The sequence below is a fragment of the Pristiophorus japonicus genome, chromosome 8, assembly GCF_044704955.1.
Source record: "Pristiophorus japonicus isolate sPriJap1 chromosome 8, sPriJap1.hap1, whole genome shotgun sequence".
Taxonomy (NCBI): Eukaryota; Metazoa; Chordata; class Chondrichthyes; family Pristiophoridae; genus Pristiophorus; species Pristiophorus japonicus.
In genome coordinates this window covers 96,631,102-96,654,628 of record NC_091984.1, presented here as the reverse complement: position 1 = coordinate 96,654,628, position 23,527 = coordinate 96,631,102, and the positions used below count along the sequence as shown (strand labels likewise).

Here is a 23,527-nt window from a genome sequence, read left to right as displayed (position 1 = left end):
GATGCCTGTGCATGAGTTCTTTTAACGTGGGGTGGTCGTTGCACACCGGCTACCACACGGGCTTAGCTGAGCGAGGTCTTAGTCCAGTGACAAGGGGGTCCAGAGCGACTGGAGACAAAGCACTGTTACATGGGCCTAATTGCCTACAGCGAGGTGTTGGCCGCAGGCTCAGCGCTGGGTGGAGCCCTTGGTGGTAGGTGGTTCAAGGCTTGGTTGGGGACAGGCATTGGGGGGCCAGCAGTGCACTGGGGTTCAGAATGGGGGGGCATTGTACTCACCATGTGCTGGTGGAGGAGAGGAGACCAGGACATCAGTGGGGAAGGAGAGGTCCAGATGGGGGGGCGGAGGAGGTGGAGGTCCGATAGCCAGGTCCAGCTGCCCAGTCACCACAGGAGGTCCAGCCGGGAGGCCCAAGTCGTGTCGAGTCGCCGCAGGAGGATCAGCCGGGAGACGCCAATGTGCGGTGTGGCGGGAGACCTGAGGTAGGCCCGAACTTTTGGGATTCGCGGGGTTGGGGTTAGGGTGGGGATTTAAGTCTTTAAGACCCCTATTGGGGTCTATTAGGGCTGGGGCTTGGGGAAGTGTAGACAGTGGGAGGCGGGGGAGTGGGGGGGGGGGGGTGGTGAGGGCCGAGGAGCTAGCAGCTCCCGAGGGAGCTCCCCTGCTAAACAAATAAGGCTTTTCTAGATCTAGCAGCTCACCAGGAACTAACATCAGTTATTGGTCGCCATTATTTATCTGTCCTTCCGCTGTACTTTGAGTGCACTGAGACAGCCTTCAGTACATTAGTCCAGTGACCCTTGATTCACCATGAAGGCTCTATTTGCCAAAAGTGTTGATGGTGATTGAGCCAGACAGATTACGATATTAAAGTTTCTATTGATGGTGACTAATAACTGATGTGTGTACATTGACATGCCATTGGTCCTATACAGCCTCTAGTCTCTCACTATTAAGAAAATATTCTGATTTGTCTTTCTCAGATCCAAAGTGGATTTCCTCACATTGAATTCCATCTGCCTTGGCTTTGCCTACTCACTTAGTCTGTCTATGTCCCTTGGTGACTTCCTGCCCTTATCTACACAACTTACTGTGCCTCCTAACAGTGTCAGATACAAATTTGGATATGGAACACTTTACTCCTTCATCCAAGTCATAATATATGGTGGATAGCTGAGATCCTCGTACAGATCCCTGGGGAACACCATTTGTCCAAGTGCATAGTCACTCTGGCTGCGATTTCCCCAACCTCGGCAGGTCAGTGCTGGGCGAAGTCGGTGGCGGAACCCGGCCTCACTGTTGGCTCCAGCCCGTTGTCCAAAATGATTTTCCCCAGATTGGGCTTGTTAAGCCCGCCCAATGCGTTTGCCGGATAATTGAAGGAAGCAGTTTTGATGACGTAATTCGATGACGAGTCATCAGCTGGTTTCCTTAAAGGGACCATGCGCAAATTTACTTTGACGTTCATGCTGTCAGTGTTCTACAGCATTGAGGTGCTGCAAACACTGACAGAGGTGCTCAGATATGCAGGGCTGCACCCAGGCTCTCCCATGACTCCCTCCATATGCTTATGGATGGAGTCACAGCACACAGGGATGTTCTCTCAGGAGACCAACGCAGCCTGGTTGCACATTGCACAGGAGGACATGAGGAGGGATGTTGTCAGGAGGACCAGGCTGCAGTGACGCAAACCTTTCAATGATCTCAATAGATCACGAAATGTTACTGCAAAGCCTCACTCAACCTCATTCTGCTGTGCCACTCATCACTTCCCCATCACTCTGCCTTTTCTACTCTACTCCTGCACATCCTTACTCACACCAACTTACCTTGCACCTCCACCCATCCCTCTCTATCCCCATCTCACTAGCCACCCCTCACACTCATTCTCATCCTAGTGCAATCATACCAACTAACAACACACAAGGGTAGCTCCTTGCATGTTTTATGCAATGTTCATGTAAAGTTTCTGTTAATGTGGTGTCAAACATTGAAACCTTTATTTTCAACACTTTGCATTCTTGGACAGATTTGTGTGCACCTTTGGAAGTAGCTTAGTGAGTTGCAGTGAATGGTGAAACCTAACGGTACCTCCGCAATGGTGATGAGTGTGAAAGGAATGGCTTGGGCATTGTAGGGATGCTTTATGATGTTGGTGTGGGTTGATGCCAACCTGGTGCATCATGTGACAGCCAGGGTGTACAGCATCAAGTGAAGCAAATGTGGCCATGGTGGGGCCACCCTTGGCAGCAATGTGGTTGGGTGCTGATGCCCTGTGCAGCATCTGGTGACTGCAGAGCAGGTTGGTGTTGTTGGTGCTGCAGGTGTGCCTGGTGATGCTGGTGTTGGGGTACATCATGGTCAGATTCTGAGGTCCAAGTTGACAGAGTGGAAATGGCTCCTATTCTAAACAAGCCAATAATTGGCTGAATTGCCTGCCACGCCACTGCGTGTTGGGTCTGTTCAGCGCTGACAGGGAAAGGAGAAATTTCAAGAAGGGGTCGCCACCAGTCAGTGATGTGCATGCCGCGGTGGGAAAATGGGCAGAGCAGTCCCCTACACCACTCAAAACCTGATGAAGGGAATTTTTTAAATAGCGGCCCCTACGCGGAGACGTGGCAGCCATTCCGCACCGACCTGTGGCCACTGCTTTCGAGTGACACAGTTAATTCAGAAACTAGGGTCCTTAAGGAAAGGGAACTTCGACGGATTGAGGCATGAATTGGCTAGAATAGACTGGCAAATGATACTTAAAGGGTTGACGGTGGATAGACAATGGCAAACATTTAAAGATCACATGGATGAACTTCAGCAATTGTACATCCCTGTCTGGAGTAAAAATAAAACGGGGAAGGTGGCTCAACGATAGCTAACAAGGGAAATTAAGGATAGTGTTAAAGCCAAGGAAGAGGCATATAAATTGGCCAGAAAAAGCAACAAACCTGAGGACTGGGAGAAATTTAGAATTCAACAGAGGAGGACTAAGGGTTTAATTAAGAGGGGAAAAATAGAGTTCGAGAGGAAGCTTGCAGGGAACATAAAAACTGACTGCAAAAGCTTCTATAAATATGTGAAGAGAAAAAGATTAGTGAAGCCAAACGTAGGTCCCTTGCAGTCGGATACAGGTGAATTTATAATGGGGAACAAAGAAATGGCAGACCAATCGAACAAATACTTCAGTTCTGTCTTCACGAAGGAAGACACAAATAACCTTCCGAATGTACGAGGGGACAGTGGGTCTAGAGAGAAGAAGGAACTGAAGGATATCCTTATTAGGCGGGAAATTGTGTTAGGGAAATTGATGGGATTGAAGGCCGATAAATCCCTGGGGCCTGATAGTCTGCATCCCAGAGTACTTAAGGAAGTGGCCCTAGAAATAGTGGATGCATTGGTGATCATTTTCCAACAGTCTATTGACTCTGGATCAGTTCCTATGGACTGGAGGGTAGCTAATGTAACACCACTTTTTAAAAAAGGAGGGAGAGAGAAAACAGGTAATTATAGACCAGTTAGCCTGACATCAGTAGTGGGGAAAATGTTGGAATCAATCATTAAGGATGAAATAGCAGCGCATTTGGAAAGCAGTGACAGGATCAGACCAAGTCAGTATGGATTTATGAAAGGGAAATTATGCTTGACGAATCTTCTGGAATTTTTTGAGGATGTAACTAGTAGAGTGGACAAGGGAGAACCAGTGGATGTGGTGTATTTGGACTTTCAAAAGGCTTTTGACAAGGTCCCGCACAAGAGATTGGTGTGTAAAATTAAAGCGCATGGAAATAGAGGTAATGTACTGGCATGGATAGAGAACTGGTTGGCAGACAGGAAGCAGAGAGTCGGGATAAACGGGTCCTTTTCAGAATGGCAGGCAGTGACTAGTGGAGTGCCGCAGGGCTCAGTATTGGAACACCAGCTCTTTACAATATACATTGATGATTTAGATGAAGGAATTGAGTATAATATCTCCAAGTTTGCGGATGACACTAAACTGGGTGGCGGTGTGAGCTGTGAGGAGGACGCTAAAAGGCTGCAGGATGACTTGGACAGGTTAGGTGAGTGGGCAAATGCATGGCAGATGCAGTATAATGTGGATAAATGCGAGGTTATACATTTTGGGGGCAAAAACACTAAGGCAGCATATTATCTGAATGGTGGCAGATTAGGAAAAGGGGAGGTACAACGAGACCTGGATGTCATGGTTCATCAGTCATTGAAAGTGCAGGTACAGCAGGCGGTAAAGAAGGTAAATGGTATGTTGGCCTTCATAGCTAGGGGATTTGAGTCTGGGAGCAGGGAGGTCTTACTGCAGTTGTACAGGGCCTTAGTGAGGCCTTACATGGAATATTGTGTTCAGTTTTAGTCTCCTAATCTGAGGAAAGATGTTCTTGCTATTGAGGGAGTGCAGCGAAGGTTCACCAGACTGATTCCAGGATGGCTGGAGTGTCATATGAGGAGAGACTGGATCAACTGGGCCTTTATTCACTGGAGTTTAGAAGGATGAGAGGGGATCTCATAGAAACATATAAGATTCTGACGGGACTGGACAGGTTAGATGCGGGAAGAATGTTCCCGATGTTGGGGAAGTCCAGAACCAGGGGACAAAATCTTAGGATAAGGGGCAGACTATTTAGGACTGAGATGAGGAGAAACGTCTTCACTCAGAGAGTTGTTAACCTATGGAACTCTCTGCCGCAGAGAGTTGTTGATACCAGTTCAATGGATATATTCAAGAGGGAGTTAGCTATGGCCCTTACGGCTAAGGGGATCAAGGGGTATGGAGAGAAAGCAGGAAAGGGGTCCTGAGGGAATGATCAGCCATGATCTTATTGAATGGTGGTGCAGGCTCGAAGGGCCGAATGGCCTACTCCTGCACCTATTTTCTATATTTCTATGACAGTGTGAGCACCCATCTTTGGATGCAGGCAGAGGCATTGGTGTTAATCCCTTTGCTCTCAGAGAACAGCAATATGAACGGTTTGTGGTCAGTTTCAAGTTCAAACTTGAGGCCAAATAAGTACTGGTGCATTTTTTTTAACCCGTAAACGCATGCCAGAGCCTCTTTTTCAATCATGCTGTAGGCCCTTTCGGCCTTGGACAAACTCCTGGATGCATAAGCGACCGGTTGCAAGATCCCCGATTCGTTAGCCTGTTATAACACACACCCGACCCCGTATGACGATGCATCGCAAGCTAGCACTAATCTTTTACAAGGGTTATACAGGACAAGCAGTTTGTTTGAATACAACAGATTTCTGACTTTCTTAAAGGCAGCCTCATACCCAGTCGTCTCCCTTGCGCAGTAGCGCATGTATGGGTTCTAGCAGGGCGCTAACCCAGGTGGGAAATTACCGAAATAGTTAAGGAGTCCCAGGAATGACCGCAGTTCCGTCATGTTCTGTGGTCTCAGCGCTTTCTTGATGGCCTCCGTCTTGGCGTCGGTGGGTCTGATGCTGTCTGCCGTGATTCTTCTTCCCAAGAAGTCGACCTCTTGTGCCAGGAAAACACACTTTGAGCGTTTCAACCTGAGCCCCACGCAATCCAACCGACTAAGAATCTCTTCCAGATTCTTCAAGTGCTCAATGGTGTCCCGACCTGTAACCAGTATGTCGTCCTGGAAGACCACGGTGCGAGGAATCGACTTTAGCAGGCTCTCCATGTTCCATTGGAAGATTGCTGCAGCCGACCGAATCCCGAATGGGCACCGGTTATAGATGAATAGACCTTTGTGCGTGTTGATGCAGGTGAGGCCTTTCGAAGACTCCTCCAGTTCCTACATCATATAGGCCGAGGTCAGGTCCAACTTGGTGAACGTCTTCCCTCTAGCCAGGGTCGCGAATAGATCGTCTGTCTTGGATAGTGGATACTGGTCCTGTAGCGAAAAACGGTTAATCGTTACTTTATAGTCCTCACAAATTCTAACCGTGCCGCCCTCTTTAAGTACCGGGACAATCGGACTAGCCCACTCGTTGAATTCCACAGGCACGATGATGCCTTCTCGTTGCAGCTTGTCCAGCTCAATTTCCACTTTCTCATGCAACATGTATGGTACCGCCAGTGCCTTGTGGTGGATGGGTCGCGTAGTGGGAACCAAATGGATCTGCACTTTCACCCCCGAGAAGCTTCCAATGCCTGGCTTGAATAACGAAGGGAACTTGCTTAGAACCTGGGTACATGAGGTGTCTTCGATGGACGAAAGCGCTCGGATGTCGTCCCAGTTCCAGCGGATTTTTCCCAGCCAGCTTCTGCCAAACAATGTGGGGCCATCCACTGGCAAAATCCACAGCGAGAGTTCGTGTACTGCTCTGTCATAGGAGTCTTTGACTTCTGCACTGCCAATTACAGGGATTAGTTCCTTGGTGTAAGTCCTTAGTTTGGTGTGAATGGGGCTGAGCTTGGGCCTGTGTGCCTTTTTGCCCCACAGCCTGTCGAAGGCCTTTTTACTCATTATGGACTGACTAGCCCCCGTGTCCAGTTCCATAGATAATGGAATACCGTTCAGTTCAACTTTCAACATTATTGGTGGACATTTTGTAGTGAATGTGTGTACCTTGTACACTTCTGCCTCCTCAGTACTAGTCTCCAATTCAGCCTGATCCACAGTGGATCGATCTTCCTCTGCAACGTGGTGGCTTGCAGGGTTTGCAGCTCGCCTGCACATTCGCTGGAGGTATTCCATTGTTCTGCAACCATTGCACGCATAGTGCTTGAAGCGGCACTGATGGGGGCCGATGATCACCTCCACAACGCCAACAAGGTGTTAACAGCCTCGCATTAACGATTGATGGCGATTCTGGGTTATCTGAGGTCGGGCCACAGCAGCCGGCGTGTACGTTCTGCCATGTACATTTCTGCTCGAGTCCGACGTTACTTTATGCACAGTACTGGCCGAAACTTCTTTACTCTGCGAAATCTGTTTGGTGTTGTTGCTGGTGAACATAAATGCCTGGGCTATCGTTATGGCTTTACTTAAGTTCGGAGTTTCTACAGTCAACAGTTTGCGAAGGATTGTCTCATGGCCAATGCCCAGTACAAAAAAGTCTCAGCATTTGTTCTAGGAATCCCTCAAACTCACAATGTCCTGCGAGGCGCCTTAGTTCGGCGACATAGCTCGCCACTTCCTGACCCTCTGATCGTTGACACGTGTAGAACCGATATCTCGCCATCAAAACGCTTTCCTTAGGATTTAGGTGCTCCCGGACCAGCGTACACAATTCTTCATAGGATTTCTCTGTTGGTTTTGCCAGAGCTAGCAGGTTCTTCATGAGGCCATAGGTTGTTGCCCCACAGACAGTTAGGAAGATCGTCCTTTGTTTGGTAGCATTCTCGTCCCCTTCCAGCTCATTGGCCACGAAGTATTAGTCGAGTCTCTCCACAAAGGCCTCCCAATCGTCCCCTTCTGAGAACTTCTCCGGGATACCAACTGTTCTTTGCATTTTCGCGCGGTTGTTCGTTACCTCGTTGCCAATTGCTATGCTCATAATAAAGGATGAAACCGAGTACTGTGTCCAATGATCAAGTGTGACCTTAGCTCCTTTAATAAGACTCCAGAGTGCAGATACCTCGTGGGTGGCCTGATTATATACCGTGCTCCCAAGGGATGCTGGGATCCCTTGAGACTCCAACAGATAGGCCCTCTGGTGGTAGCGTAATACAGATTACAAGGGCTTAAATACATAACATTCTCGTTGACTTATTTTTAGGTTTCCTTGTACCGCTGGTATTTTGCCCTCATATTCCACCGTGAAAATGGATACAAAGTACTCATTTAACCAGTCTGCCATTACCCCATTGTCCATTATAATCTCACCTGCACCTGTAGTTAATGGGCCCACACTCCCTATTAGTACTTTCTTTCTCTTAATATATTTGTAAAGATTTAACTGCTGGCTTTGACATACCTTGTAAGTGTTTTCCATATTCCCTTTTTGCACCTCTTCTTACTTTGTATCCCTTTGTTGTTTTTTATAGCTCGCTCAGTCAACTGGATTCCTACTTTTCCTTGCATTTGTGGAACCTTTTTATTTAGCTTGCTACTTTCTCCTACCATCTTGACCATGGTTGCTTAACTACATAAGTGGAGCTTTCGTTTGCATTTTAGCGGAATATACTGTTTTTATATTGTTACAAACACTTCTTTGTATACTTCGCACTGTTTGTCTGTAAATTTACCCATTAACAGTTCAGCTCAGTATACTGTGGTCAATTTATTTCTCATTTGTTCAAAGTTTGCCTTACTTAAGTTCAAAACCTTGGTTTGTGACTCTCCCTTCTCCCTCTGAATCCTAATATCAAATTCAATCATACTATAGTCACTATTCATAAGATCTTCCCTCATGTCAGATTATTCTGGTTCGTTACTTATCACTAAATCTAGTATAGCCTGTTCCCGTGTCAGTTCTAAAGCATTATTTTAGAAAACTATCCTGAAATATTCCAGAAATTCATTGCCTTTACTACTTGAGTTATTCTACTTCTCCAAGTCTACATGAAAATTAAAATCTCCCATTATAACCACATTGTTGTTGCCCCATACATCCCTGAACTCTGTACTTATTTATCCCCCCACTGCATCATTACTATCAGGAGGTTCGTAGCCAACCCCCACAAGTCTTGCATCCTTTGCTGTTCTAGCGGCCCTATTTCTGTTATAATTTCCTCGTGGCTAATGAAGAGAATATGGCGTGGCTCTTGACTTTGTGTGATAGTGTAAAATGGGTACTGGCAAGTTGGCAGCCCATTTATGTCCCTCCCGATTTTTATTTACCCTGACTTCAATGGAAATAAACATTGTGAGAGATGTAAAATGGGCTGTGGACTCACTATCACCCGTTTTACACAATCTCACAAAGTCTATATTGATCCTCATGTGTGATCTGCACATTGAAATAGAAAAATAAATATTCTGGAGCTGCTTCAGCATTTATTCAGCAGAATTGCTTGTTTATTGCTTTATGGACCTAATAGAAAAAAAGGGAGAGGTTAGGAAAATATTTTTATACAAAGGGACGTTAGGATGTGGAATCCCCTACCATAAACAGTGAGGGCAACAGAATCCATAATATCTTTTAAAAGGGAAGTGGATAAGTATTTGGAAAAGAAAAGTTTGAACAGCAATGTAGAAAGGACAGGTGAATGGGACTAAATCAATAGTTCTTTCAAAGAGTCAGCACAGATGCAAAGAGCTGAATAGATTCCTTCTGTACTGTAAAATTCTGTGCTTCTACTTCTACCCACAACATGCACTGCTTAAGTAAACAGGTCTCCTGATGCATTTTGTCTTTTATCTAAAGGATGCATGACAATCTACCCCACCTGCTAGCTCACATGATAAATGCAGTGTATAGCCACAATAACAACTTGCATTCAATGCAGGAAAACATCCCAAGGCACTTTACAGAAGCATAATCAGACATATAACTAAATCGTACAGACCAGAAAAGTCAGAGGTTTAATCCATACCAGGTTGTGCAGTGATTATGCTACTGGATTAGTTATCTAAAGGCTTGGACTAACAATCCAGAGAATGTGAGTTCAAGACCCCCCATGGAAGTTTGACAATCCCAATTTAGTTTAAAAATCTGGAAATAAAAAATGTTGTTCGTAAAAGTTAGCATGAAGCTGTCAAATTGTCGTAAAAACTCAACTGGTTCAGTAAAGTCCTTCGGGAGGGAGATTTGCCATTCTTACTCGATCTGGCCTATCTGTGACTGCAGTCCTACACCAACATGGTTGACTCTCAGCTACCCTCTCAAGTAGCCTAGCGAGCCACTCAGTTGTATCAAATAGATGGCCAACCACTCTCATTTTCTTAAGGCAACTAGGGATGGGCAGGAAATGCAGCTTTGTCAACAATGCCCACATTCGGAGACTGAAAAATAAGCAAAATTGACCTTAGTATCCCTGGGATGGAGAAAGCATAGATTAGGCAGAATTCCTGTTCCTGATTGTGGTCTAAATGTCAGATGAGGAAAGGATTCAGTTCAGGTGTGATGCCCCCTCTTCCCCCCACCCCCATCAGCCTTCATTCTCTGGGCTCACATTCAAAGATAGGAGACCTGGTGAGCTGCAGTAGGCTGTCTAGTGCCCGTGGAATCATATTGCAGCATGAATCAGTGCCTCAGGATAAGAGGATGAAAAAAAATATACTTTCTGATTGTATATCCTCTCCTACTTTGGCCAGAATCCAAATCCTGCCACATTATGCATTGTTGGAATATTTCGCTTATAGAACTAACTTAAATTGTTTTTCCCTTAAAAACTCACTGTTAGGTCACAAAATAATAGTTTTCATTTACTGAAGGATTCCTCTAATATATTGTCATTGTTTTTATTTAAGAAGGGAACAAGGACTTGAATCTTTTACAATGGATAATGATACAAAGTGGAACGGCTCTGTGATAACATTGGGAGCACTTCACCTTTTTCTGAATTGGTATCTTCCAAATGCTTGGCATGGTTCCAGAAATGGTAGGAAGGGCTGGGCAGGGCAGGGCTTGATATTTTGCAAGAGTTGAGATCGGTTCTGAATGATGGAGCAGAGCATGTCTGATGACTGAGGGCTTGGCTCTTGTTCATGTCTGAATCACATTGGGAGACCTTGGATCGCGATTTGTTTGCAGGGGATTGTAGGATGTGTCAGAATTAGTCAGGCCGAGAGGCAGTATAAGTTCACTGTATGAACAACTTCAGATCAGAGTGTACATTTATTCTTCTGCAATAAACGTCAGCAGTTAACTTGTTGCAAGGACTGAAGTTCTCAGTCGAAGATGAATACGTTTTTCTCACTGGCATTGACTGGTTACAGCTTTATTTCTATTTTATCCCATGTGTCCGGCACCTACGTGTGGAATGGTAGAACATATGTAGGTAAGTCTCTACACTTCTCTTTCAGTGGTTTGAACACTTCAACTAGAATTTCAGGGTCTGACTGAGTTGTGACTGATCAATTTACAAAACAAGTCGAATGTTATTATAATCTTTCTGTTTTGCAACTGAACTGGTTTTATAATATATTGCACATGTGCATGAAGTAATTACATGTTTGGACTGATAGGTAGATTATAAATAGTTTCGACTCTTTTTACTGCTTTGGCAATCTAAACAATATTAAGGCAAGGCTGTAATGCAGGGCTAGGAGCTGCCTAGATTCACATTTTATTCACTGGGGAGCTGGAGGAGCTAAATGACAAGAAAACAAAAGGGCAAATGAGCTTGAGGTGAAATTCATCTTTAATATAAAATAGAAGCAGGCATGTTGTTCTCCCAATCATTGCTGAAATTGTGTGGAGCTGAAGCACATGAGCCTTGATCCTAACCCTCCCCATTTGATGTGAACGGCGCGATTGGGTGTTTAAAATCGAAGTCGCCTACTTATCGCTGTGTCCCTGACGCGCTCCCACCTGCTGCCATTTTAACCGCGCACCTTTTGGGGGCGCCCACTCATCGCAGGCAAGCAGAGGCCTCCTGAATATATATAAATTCGACGCCATTTTAACCAAAAATCGCAGCCGTTATGCCCAGTGCTGGGCCAGCCAGTAAACACTGGAGGGGTTAGAAACATAGAAACATAGAAAATAGGTGCAGGAGTAGGCCATTCGGCCCTTCGAGCCTGCACCGCCATTCAACAAGATCATGGCTGATCATTCCCTCAGGACCCATTTCCTGCTTTCGCTCCATGGCCCTTGATCCCCTTAGCCGTAAGAACATAATAAGAACATAAGAATTAGGAACAGGAGTAGGCCATCCAGCCCCTTGAGCCTGCTCCGCCATTCAACAAGATCATGGCTGTTCTGGCCGTGGACTCAGCTCCACTTACCCGCCCGCTCCCCGTAACCCTTAATTCCCTTATTGGTTAAAAATCTATCTATCTGTGATTTGAATACATTCAATGAGCTAGCCTCAACTGCTTCCTTGGGCAGAGAATTCCACAGATTCACAATCCTCTGGGAGAAGAAATTCCTTCTCAACTCGGTTTTAAATTGGCTCCCCCGTATTTTGAGGCTGTGCCCCCTAATTCTAGTCTCCCCGACCAGTGGAAACAACCTCTCTGCCTCTATCTTGTCTATCCATTTCATTATTTTAAAGGTTTCTATAAGATCACCCCTCATCCTTCTGAACGCCAACGAGTAAAGACCCAGTCTACTCAATCTATCATCATAAGGTAACCCCCTCATCTCCGGAATCAGCCGAGTGAATCGTCTCTGTACCCCCTCCAAAGCTAGTATATCCTTCCTTAAGTAAGGTGACCAAAACTGCACGCAATACTCCAGGTGCGGCCTCACCAATACCCTGTACAGTTGCAGCAGGACCTCCCTGCTTTTGTACTCCATCCCTCTTGCAATGAAGGCCAACATTCCATTCGCCTTCCTGATTACCTGCTGCACCTGCAAAGTAACTTTTTGGGATTCATGCACAAGGACCCCAGGTCCCTCTGCACCGCAGCATGTTGTAATTTCTCCCCATTCAAATAATATTCCCTTTTACTGCTTTTTTTCCCCAAGATGGACCTCACATTTTCCGACATTGTATTCCATCTGCCAAACCTTAGCCCATTCGCTTAACCTATCTAAATCTCTTTGCAGCCTCTGTGTCCTCTACACAACCCGCTTTCCCACTAATCTTTGTGTCATCTGCAAATTTTGTTACACTACACTCTGTCCTCTCTTCCAGGTCATCTATGTATATTGTAAACAGTTGTGGTCCCAGCATCGATCACTGTGGCACACCACTGACCACCGATTTCCAACCTGAAAAGGACCCATTTATCCCGACTCTCTGCTTTCTGTTAGCCAGCCAATTCTCGATCCATGCTAATACATTTCCTCTGACTCCGCGTACCTTTATCTTCTGCAGTAACCTTTTGTGTGGCACTTTATTGGTGTCTCAGAGTATTTAAAACAACATTTACCTGCAGCTAATTGGATCACACCATAGTTCTGCTATTTGGATTGCCAGGAGTGTTTCCAGCTTCCAGATTGCTTTTTTCTCACTTTTATTGCCTTATCAGCCTCAGTAAGTACCATCTGCTTATCATGGGTGCTAATATTGCAAATTCCATTTGGATGGAGGAACACCTGGATGAGCAGCAGCAGCTCGGCCTATCAGAAGATGGCAGGTAAGGAGGGCTGCTCTTTGGAGGCCATACCCAGTACATAGGGTGTATAGGCCAAGAGTGGATCTATCTGAAATGGCTCGTGACACCTCTCTACAATCCTAAGAACCACAGTAATAAACAAAGCCAGGAGACCTCCAGGATCATTACAAATCCTTCAGAGGACCCTATCCACCTAAATCACTGCAAAAGAAATGAACAGGTGCACTAACCTTTTCTTGCAGGTCTTCATACTTACCGTTCAGGTAAGACCTGCCTCCACGTGGCGGTCTCTTCTGCTGCTGGAGCAGAGGACCACCCGGACCAAACTAGGAACTCAGCGGGTGGGAGGACCTTTGTCGGCGTTGCCTGCCGGTGCACACCAGTGGACGCTCTCCAGTGGTTTTTCTCTCCCCGCCAGTGTGAGGGCCTCAACAAACTTGCTTGGAGGGGAGAGCGCCGAGAAAACAGGGAGACCGCCGAGAAAACTCGGCGGCAACCGGCGATATGTCCACCAAATTCAGGCCCCATATCCTTGTGGTTCATCAATCTGTACAAAGTGGACATTTGTCTCTCTAAGCTGGAGCCCAGAGCTGTTTGAACTTCCACCAAAGCTACAAAGGCTCTCATTGTGAGGGCATCCCTAGAGGTGGCCACATTCTCCAGGAGAGACTGCAGAGGGCCAATTGCGTGTGAGATGACACCACACACTGGACTCCTCCATACTTTCTGCCATAGTGCTGAAACTCCACAGCCGGCTTTCCAATACCTACTATAACTGCCTGTGTGAGTCTAGCATTTTCAGCATCTTCCTCTGCTTTGGTGAGGGCTATAATGTTTGGTAGTCCTTCCCCTGGTCTTGGCCCTCTCTTTCACATTATATCCTGTCCTGCAGAAAGAGAGGGTGAGAGTAGTGAGTGGCTGTTGAAAAGGCAAATGTCGATGTCTATGTCTTGTGTATTTGGCGCATGTGTTGAGAGGTGGAGAGGAACCAAGATGGACCGAGGACTGGGGAGGTGGTGAATGTAAAGCCAAGTGTGTGAAATGTGAAGTGTTGGGAGGAGTTGGTGTTTGTGCAAGAATCAGGATGTGAGATGAGCATGGTGTTAGTGTGTGGTGTGAAGAGAGGAAAGAAAGAGGTGAATGCTTTTGGAATGAGGAAGAGAGGTATTGCAGTGTGTCCTTGGGAGTGCATTCTGAAGGATGTGACGGAGGAGAGGGAATTGTTGAGAGTGGTGGGCGAGGGGAAAGGAGTGTTGTCTGGTGCCATTGTGAGAGCTGGAGCGGTGAAGAGCTGCAACCACCCTTGCCGATCTTCTAAGCCCTTTGAACTTCTTTCTACATGAACCTAGGTGTTGGAAGTGATGCTGGCGGCACTGACCCTGTCTTGGGGATGCTCCTGTGGCTGCTGGGGAACTGTATCTCCCTCCTTGCCCTAGCTTCCTACACTAGGTCTTCCAGGGATGCATCAGAAAACCGGGGTTAGAGGTGGCTGGGGTGGTTAGAACTTGTCTGTGCTGCCAAAGTATTTTGAAACATTCTTCCAGAAAAAATGAAAGTGGGGACTGTATCCTCGCTTTAAGAGATGCACCCCCATTTTAAATAGGTGTCGGGAGTCTCGGCGTAAATGACACGCATCATGTGAGCGGGCTATCTGATTCCTGACACGATTAGGAGGTCAACCCGTCAGTCAAATGGAAATGAGACCCGGGAGTTAAAATTGCCTGGGCCTCACACTGACGATGTCACGGGAGCTTCCCACCTGCAGAGGAATCTGATCAGATCATTTTAGCACCTTGTTGTTATTTGTTACTTCACCTCTAACCAAGGGCTGGGTTACTAAGGTAAAGATGAGAAATTAGAGTAGAAAGGTACAGCCATTTCATTCTCCAGATTTTGGGCCACAAAGCAGGTTACAAGAAAGCTGCTTACTTAGCATGTGCATGCTTCTTAGAATGAGGAATCAACTGTGAAAAGCACCTTTAGAAATGAGATAATGCAGCTGTTGAACATGTATACATTAAAATTGTGCTCGTAGGGCTCTGAAGCACTGATGTGTTCTAGAGATATGGCTAGTTGCCTTGAGGGGTAATAAACTATTGGCACAGAGTTCATGCACGTTGCACTGATTTGTTGCTATAAACTTCACAAGAGTTAACACCTACACCAGATCAATGCTTGCTCAAATAGGTAAACTATGAATGAAATAGAAAAAAAGTGGATAATTACAAATTAATCTACCAGGTACTTGCCAAAATGAGTTCGTTTATCCTCAAGAGTGCCGCGACTGGTTAAAGATGCCTGAAGTTGATAGATACTAAGTTGGCTGCTTATTTCAGACACAAACCTCAAAGGGAAACTAGCGGGAGAGTTCAGATCTGTGACGTTTGATGTCAGCCATTCACATAGAACAGATTTAGATCGAAACAGGAGTCTCTAAAGCACCTGTGTTTTTTTTTAATGCATGATCGCTAACTGTCGGATGTGCATTGTTAAAATGATAAACTGCTATAATGGTAGGTCCCTTATCTCAGTTATCAGTTGTACAATGTGCCTGGTTACAGTATAGGCATTGTGGGAAGGGCTGCTGATACGATCTAAGCTATAATCTTATTACTGCTGACTCTTGTCAATCTGCCACTAGTCCAAGTTTCAGAACAAACTCATACTTGACGCTTTGTAGAATGGCCAAGTTGCTGGTTTCAGTTGGGGTGCTGGTGAGAAAGTTGCAATTGGTCTCAGTGCTCCTGAACTAAGAGCATCAGCCAAGGTTCCTGTCCCTGTTTCCTATCTAGTAGTCCCTGCTGGTATGTGGTGCAGAGAGGATCAGGCATAGATTATATGCCTTTTTCCCCCGCCTCCCATAATCAAATAGTCCCCTGATATTTATTTTCTGGGACAATTGGGCAAGGTACCAAAGGAAAACCATACCTCAACATAAAGTCTTCAGAAAGAGGGAAACAAATTAGAAAAAGTGAATCTGAGAAGTAGCCACTTAAACAAACCCCAACATTCTAGTATTATTCCACCCTTCCTTATTGATTGACTGATCACCTTCTGATCATTAATCATTGACCCCCCTCACTGGAAGCATGCATGTGTTGGGTGAGTCCATGCTCAGTAGGTTAGCAATACTCCCTGTCAAGGCTGACATATGAAATAGGCCTCTTTGGTAGCCACATCCCAGCAGGAAGTCCATGTACTCGGAAGAGGGCAAGAGAGAAACTGCAAAAAAAATTTGCTGTTTCTCTTTTGACAATTTGCATCACATCGTTTGTGTGTGTTTGTGTTTTTAAGATTTCAGTTAGTGGATTTTTAAGAAAAGTCAAATGAATTTGAGAAAAAGTTGCAGTGAAATGAGAATCTGATGCTCAAATTGACGACTGCTTAGCAGTTCTGCATTGGTCATAATTACTTGAGCAGAAATTTCACTCTGAAAGATTATGGCTTAATAAACCAGTTTCATGAAAGTTAGAAAATGACTGAGATTTGAATTGGAAACAATGTGATGAATACAAACAATTACATTTTCAATAGCAAAGGCACCAGAAGTGCTTAGACATCAGAGTTTTAGACAAGATGTAATTTGCAAATTAATTTGTAGGAGTACCTTCACCACTAGGAGTGTTTCAAGAAGGTGGCTCACCAAAACTAGGGATGGGCAATAACTGCTGGCCTTGCCAGTGATGACCATATCCTGCAAATGAATAAATATTTTTTTTAAATGAGAATTATTGTCCTTTTGGTAAACCAAGGATATTTTAAAGATATCAAACATGTGCTAGACACATTAATTGTCACAGTAATAATATTTTGAACACTTTCACAGAGTTCCAAGATCAGACCTTTGAGGAATTTCACAGCAATTGTTTTTATTTTGTGAAATTCATAGTGGACTTGAACTTTCTGTTATAATTTTCAATTGACCTGAATTGGATGATATTTAGGTCGAGACATTTCTGGTCTGCAATGCAAAAATTCTTGCCAACAAATTCAGTTAAGAGCAAAGTTACAACAAATCAGTGGTTGTCTACATTATAAAAGTTTGGTGGATCATAGAACTTTGTTTTCAAATAAGAAATCAAGGGAGTCAAAAGGCAGCATGTTCATGTCTGGCTGGCAAAGGTATGTGGAAAGGTAAGATAAGGAGAAAAAAGCTCGCTGTATAATGGAACTCCAATTATCCACCATAATGGAAGGACCTGCAGGTATCTAACAGAAATGAGTGAATAATTAAGAGTGCTCAAATTCATGTCCGTACTGTTTTAAATGAAAGGGGGAGGGGGGGGGGGCGAGTTTAGTCCTGTTGGTCAGAACGGGAGTTAAAATCGAGCGGCTTTTTCTCGTTCCATTGCTGACTTGCGGCCATTTTACGTCGGCGGACACTGCATTAACATATGCTAATCAGGGACCTATGGCTCAGTTGGGATTCCAAGGCAATAATGGCCTATTGGCTGGAGTGACTGCTGAGACTCATGCCCCCTTCTCCCCCTTAGGACTGTACCGTACTCCTCCCTACCCTGAGACTTTACCTGAGGGTTGGTGGGTAGGCTCCGGGCTGCCCGATCTTCACTTGCTGCCAGTTGGCCAGCTACCTTCTTACATACGTTTCAGGTGGGCAACCAGCCAGTGGGACGCTAAAATCATCCGGGCCTCCCACAGAGACTCCGGAGCTGGAATTTCGGTGGTTCCCCCTCCTACCCAGCCCCACGCTTTCCATCTGGGAGTTAAAATCCACGCTGAAGTTTTTTTTTAATGAATTCTAGCATTCCCAATTGTCTCCCAACCCGAAGACTGGACACCTGCAAAAATGATGACTTCCACAAAAAATTCCAGCAGATACTTAAGGATAATGGGAGTGCAGGTCGTCGAGGCCCCAATGTATTGCACTCTGAACTATTGCAAATCAAGGCATAAAGATGCTGATGTCTTCATTTCTGAACCAAAACCGCACTCAATAAATGCTATGTACAGGGCAATTCCTTTAGCTGGTTAGTGAGGGAAAAGGGCCCTCAATCTTGATAGATCTTTAAATCGATCATGTCCATTTCTAAAGCATTTATGCTTTTCTAAGATCTAAAAGAATTCCTTCCAAATCTACAGTACAAGTTATAAGTTATTTTAGGATTTGTTTGTAAGTGAATTTTCATAAAAAGGGACTTTTGTAATGGTTCACTTAGTAGGTCAGGGGCCCAGTGTGGACCAAGAAGGTTGCAGATTCAATCCCTGATCTGTGCTGTATTATCTGACCTCAGCAGAGACCCAGTTAGACTGAGCCACTCTGGGCTATGAAGGGGTCAAAATGAACCAGGAACTCATGGTTGAACATGAGTTAAGACCTTCAGGAGTGTAAAGGAGGGAATTAGCAGGGAAAACAGATAGTTTTAAATTACAATTAAATTTAAATAATGAGAAAGGAGACCTTTGTTTTCTTTGCTAACCTACCATTGCCAATATTGCAGTGCTGAATACAATTGTTGGTTTCAATAGGTGTGGGTTATTATTGAGCAATTCACATATCAGTATGCCAATATATACCACAACCAGAGGCTTCACAACAATTGTAAAAATGTTTATGCTGCCTCTCTGTTTTTTATTCTCACCCTTTTCTCTTTTGTGTGGTGATAGCACTAATGACATAGACATCAGATATCTGTGCTGCAACAGCAGTTCCAGACATGTTTTACAAAACCTACTTGGTGATTTGAAACTGAGTAAATTACATTTCTCTTCACTTACTCCAACATTGGTCACAAACCACTGGGTAGATTCCACCCAGACACCAGTCTCGATGTTGAAAGCTGAATCAGTGCTGAATTAACAACAGCCTGTTGTGAAGCACCTGGAATGTGTTTTGTTGATATATGTCCAGCACAGAAAATTGCTTAGAGGAAACAGACCTGAATTAATTGCTCAATGCTCTATTTAAATATCTGTAGATAAAGACAAATGCATTTACGCGATGTGGTTTATAATCTCTTCATATATGCTTGTCCTATAAACATCTCGTTAGTTTCTTCTTTCCAACTTCCTAAACTGAAATTACTAACTTGTGCTGAGGTAAGGTTCCATGGGAGCTGTATAAAAAATATACTCCAAAAAATATTGGGGAGTGCGTTAAAGTCAATCATTCTAGTGCAAGAGTTTGGGGCTCTTTATTCTGATATCTGAAACCTAAATGCCATTACAGTCCAATCCCCTGTATCAATGGTTCAGTTGGCTCATTGAGTGTGGAACTGAACCATTGGGGTAGATGAAGTTAAGAAACAGATCAGCCATTATCTAATTGAATGGCGGAACATTTGGCCCCTTGAGCCTGTTCCGCCCTTCAATAAGATCATGGCTGATCTGATCTTGACCTCAACTCCACTTCCCTGCACGCTCCCCATAACCCTTGACTCCCTTATCATTCAAAAAAACAGGCTCGAGGGGCTGAATAGTCTACTCCTGTTCCAATGTTACTATCAGGTACTTTGGAAGTGATCATTCTTCATAGGCATCGGTGTTTTCACCTGACATCTACAGGTACATCAGTTCCAGTCGGAAGTGACTGTTGACAGTGATCGGGGTCAAAAACCTTGGCTGATTTTTACCATCCTTGAACAAGGATGCTGAGGCTATTGGAACTGCCACCCTAAGGTCACAATTTGATTATGGATGAGGAAGCCCATTCGGACTATTCAGGGAGACCTTACATGGCCACCATCATAGCATCCAATTGTTTCTTAAATGAAACCAGGGCTTAACCTCCACTGCTGTAACCGGAAGTCGATCCAGGTGTATGAAGAAGAAATTCCTGACATAGTCCTGAATTTGCCTTGTCCCCTTTGTCCGACTCACGCAATTTAGTCTGAAGTAATTTTCCGGGTCTACCTTTTCCACATGGTTTTCAATCTCACATACTGCTTTAAAGTCACCTCTCAATTGCTTCCTTTCAAGGTTGAAAAGTCCACATTTCTATCGTCTATCCCAATATCTAGGTTCTCTGATGCCTCTCGGCTCTTCTCCAGAGTTTGAATGTCTCATTTGAGATCTGCTAATTCACTCAGATCAGAGAAACCTGGGACCTTCCTGGTCTCTATGAGTGAATTTGTCAAAAAGCCATCAGGGAGGAAACCATAAGCAAGTTAAAATGGAAACAATAATAGATACATGGGACTGAGGAGTAAGACTGTAATGTCACTGAGGTTCAGATGCCATGATAAAGAACTTCATTTCCTCTGTTGCAACAATTGCCTTTAACTCACTCCCCATTATTTTGCCTAGTTTATTTAATATAGACTGTATTGTTATTTCCTATCAGAGATGGGGGAGGAATGAGGGTACAGCTGTTAGTGAGGGGATCATGTTACCTTGAGGGATTCATGCGGAAAAGGAAATCTACCCCCAAGTTTCTTGATGGTGAGGAACAGAAATTAGGTTTTGCTCCATTGGAAGGCAGTTTTTCCAACCTCAGTTTCATACAGCACATATTTCCCTGATGACTCTTCCCACATCAAAGGGACTGATCATTAACAGCTCGGTACTTTTATTTCACTGTCTATAATCAGTTCTCTTGTGGTGGTAACGCAGTTAACACCATAAACAAGATAGACTTTGTGTGAAAAGAATAATAACGACCTTGTGTTTACCAGCAGATAACTGCAGAATAATATTAACACCATTTACTACTGTACAATTTGTCTTATTTTTCTGGATGATTTTACTATTTATTTCTATCATTTATGCTGTTAATTATTAAGTCATGTATTGACTTAATATGACCCGACTGTTGCCCCTTCTTTGCCATCCTGTCTCATTTCCTGTATTCTCCCAGCATTTACCCTTGGTATACTTTTGAACACCCAGTTTTCACTCCTTGGCTGACTCATGTATTAGACATTTATGTACACCTGCGTGTACCAGACACTGCTCCAAAAATGGTTCATGTGCTCTTTAGTCCTTAAACCACAGACAGCGCTTAGGTCATTAAACCACAGAATTTAGTTAGTCTATTCTGTCGGAGTTCTTCTTTAAGACCAGTGTCCCAGCTGAGAATTGAAATAAGCCTCCGGACCAGATTGTCCAAAAGGCAACTGGTTTGTGTCTTTTATTGGAAGATAGACAGAAGCATAGAATGTGATCCCCAATCCTGTGCAGTAAACACAGAAATCGACTTGTTCAGTCACCGTAAACCAATGGGTTTAAATATACACAAATAGAGAATGCAATCCCAAACATTGATAGAAATCCCAGAATCCTACGGAATTTGAATTATTCCATCACCATAAACCAGCAGGCACCCTTGCCATCATTTTAATAATGATATTGAGAAGGGAGTATGACTTATCCAAGTAAGGGATCTAAATATTCGATTTTATATTTTTTAATGAGTGCAAGAAGCAAAACAAAAAATTAGCTGCATTTTTTTCCAGATAGACCAAGTTAAAACATTACTCATAAACAGATGAGAGCACTCCATTTCAGTATGTACTTTCTTTGCATATATGAAACTGGTGATGGTGGAGTGGGGATGTACCTTGCAGTAACTGTGTCTCAACTGACCCACCCTGCCATGGTGCTTTTGCTGGCAGGTGCACTATATAATTCATTTGACACACTGCATCTGATTGGCCAGTTGTAAGTTTACACTATTATCCTCAATAAAAAAAAGTGAGATGGCTTCACCATGTGTTTGGTGGTTTGGTGAGTAAATGCACCATGTGGTAATGCACTGAACCATTCAGGCCAGTGTCACCCAGGCTCGGTTCTTGGCCTGTGTTGACATTGCTGGTCTCAGCCAGGGCAGCAATTGTGGTCTTACAATTAGCTGAAGTGAGGGGAAAATCCACCTGGGCTCCTACTCCTGATTGCTAACCATTGATCTTTGCTGGAAAGTCATGGTAGATTTGATGGGGAGTATTCAAAGATATAAATGCATTACAATATGTACAAGCTCTTATCGTTGTTACCAATTTTGCTGCAACAAATGTTGAATTTTTTAACAGCTGGTTCTATCAGCATATGTTTTTTAAAGTTTACCTGTCAGGTCATTTTTATAGAGGTAAAGAATTTAGGACAAAATATTTGGAAAACGTTTTCATTCACAAACAGCACTATGGAATCTCATGTTGAAGCAACTCATCTTGTGACTAGCTGAAAATAACACACATTTTTGGAAGACTTTTTGCTTCCTAAAGAGAAATATATTCTTGAAGAGAGTATGGGGGCCGCTAATGGGGCTGAAGAGATTTTTCACCCAGGGGAAGGGGGGGCGCTACCACTTCCCAGGAAATTGCCCCGTGTTTGCGGAGATGCTGCCATGGCAACACCGCACCCCGCGGTTAGCACCTCGGGCCGCTGCGCAACTGGTGATGACTTCACCGCCGTGCGCGGTGACCCCTCACTGCCCCGCGGTGACCCCTTAATGCCCCACAGGGAGGGACATTGAAGTGTGTCAGCACTATGCGGAGTATCCACGTAACACTTCATTCCCCACCCCAGTGGCATCCCGGCAACTGCTTCCAAAGGAAGTGGAGTGCGTGAGATTTCACTCCACTTCCTTTGAGGGACGGTAAGCCCAGTTCGGCAGGGGGTGGGGGGCACACTTCTGCCCCGGCCTCTGCTGGTTACTGCCCCCAATCGAGGCGCAGGGCAATTTCAGTGACCCTGTAATGGACTGTGAAATGTATACACTGCATTTTTCACCTTTTAAACATATCTTCAAGCATAAACATATTTATAATGATACCTATTATCTCTGGTCTATCAGCACAATCAGAGTCAAATGTACACAGACATACAATGTGTTTACTCTCTGTGGTTTACAGTGACTAGTCTGGGATGAACAGTTAATGGGCTGCGCCTGTGATGACTGAGCTGTTGCATTGTGCCCCTGACTAACCTTTGAAGCAGGGTGGGAGCAGGATCCAACAGTCACTGCAGAAACCATCTTGCGTGTGTAAACAAGTCTAGAGGCCTCCTAAATGAAGACAAAAGAGGGTCTTTGTGTAATGTCACAGGGCCTGGCTGTAACTTGCCTTTCCGAGTAATGATTGCAAGTGTTGAATCTGATTCCAGATTTTCGTTAGCTGGTAAAGATCCAGCTGTCAAGCCTTAAGACAATCCTTTCTTCCATAACTGGTTGGTTGCAACTGTGTAAAAATAGAACAGAGGATGTGACATTATTAACCTATTCACATTCACATCTCAGAGACTATTACTGAAGTCTTTGTAACCATATTTATTTGGTTTGTTTGTCTCTTAAGACAGGGTTTGTACTGTCGATGGATTGGCAGAAAATTGGAATTACTCCTGAAAGCATGTAATGTGCAGCAATGACTCTTTTGACAACAATTAGTCCTCTGGGTCAGACAATTGGGAGTTCAAGCCGCACTGACATTAATTTGAGGTTGTAAACTGTTATACACTCCAGCAAACATTTAGACCGAAGTGGGA

At 44.4% G+C, this 23,527-nt stretch overlaps 1 protein-coding gene across 1 annotated transcript in view; it reads left to right on the top strand.

Annotated features, from left to right (window-relative positions):
- Positions 1–10,674: 10,674 nt before the first annotated feature.
- Positions 10,675–23,527, top strand: part of LOC139268646 (laminin subunit gamma-1-like) — a 72,186-nt gene continuing 59,333 nt past the window's right edge. The window contains exon 1 of the mRNA XM_070887136.1: positions 10,675–10,866. Within this exon, the coding sequence (XP_070743237.1) occupies positions 10,767–10,866 (100 nt within the window). The 5' untranslated portion in view covers positions 10,675–10,766. The remainder of the gene's footprint in view (positions 10,867–23,527) is intronic.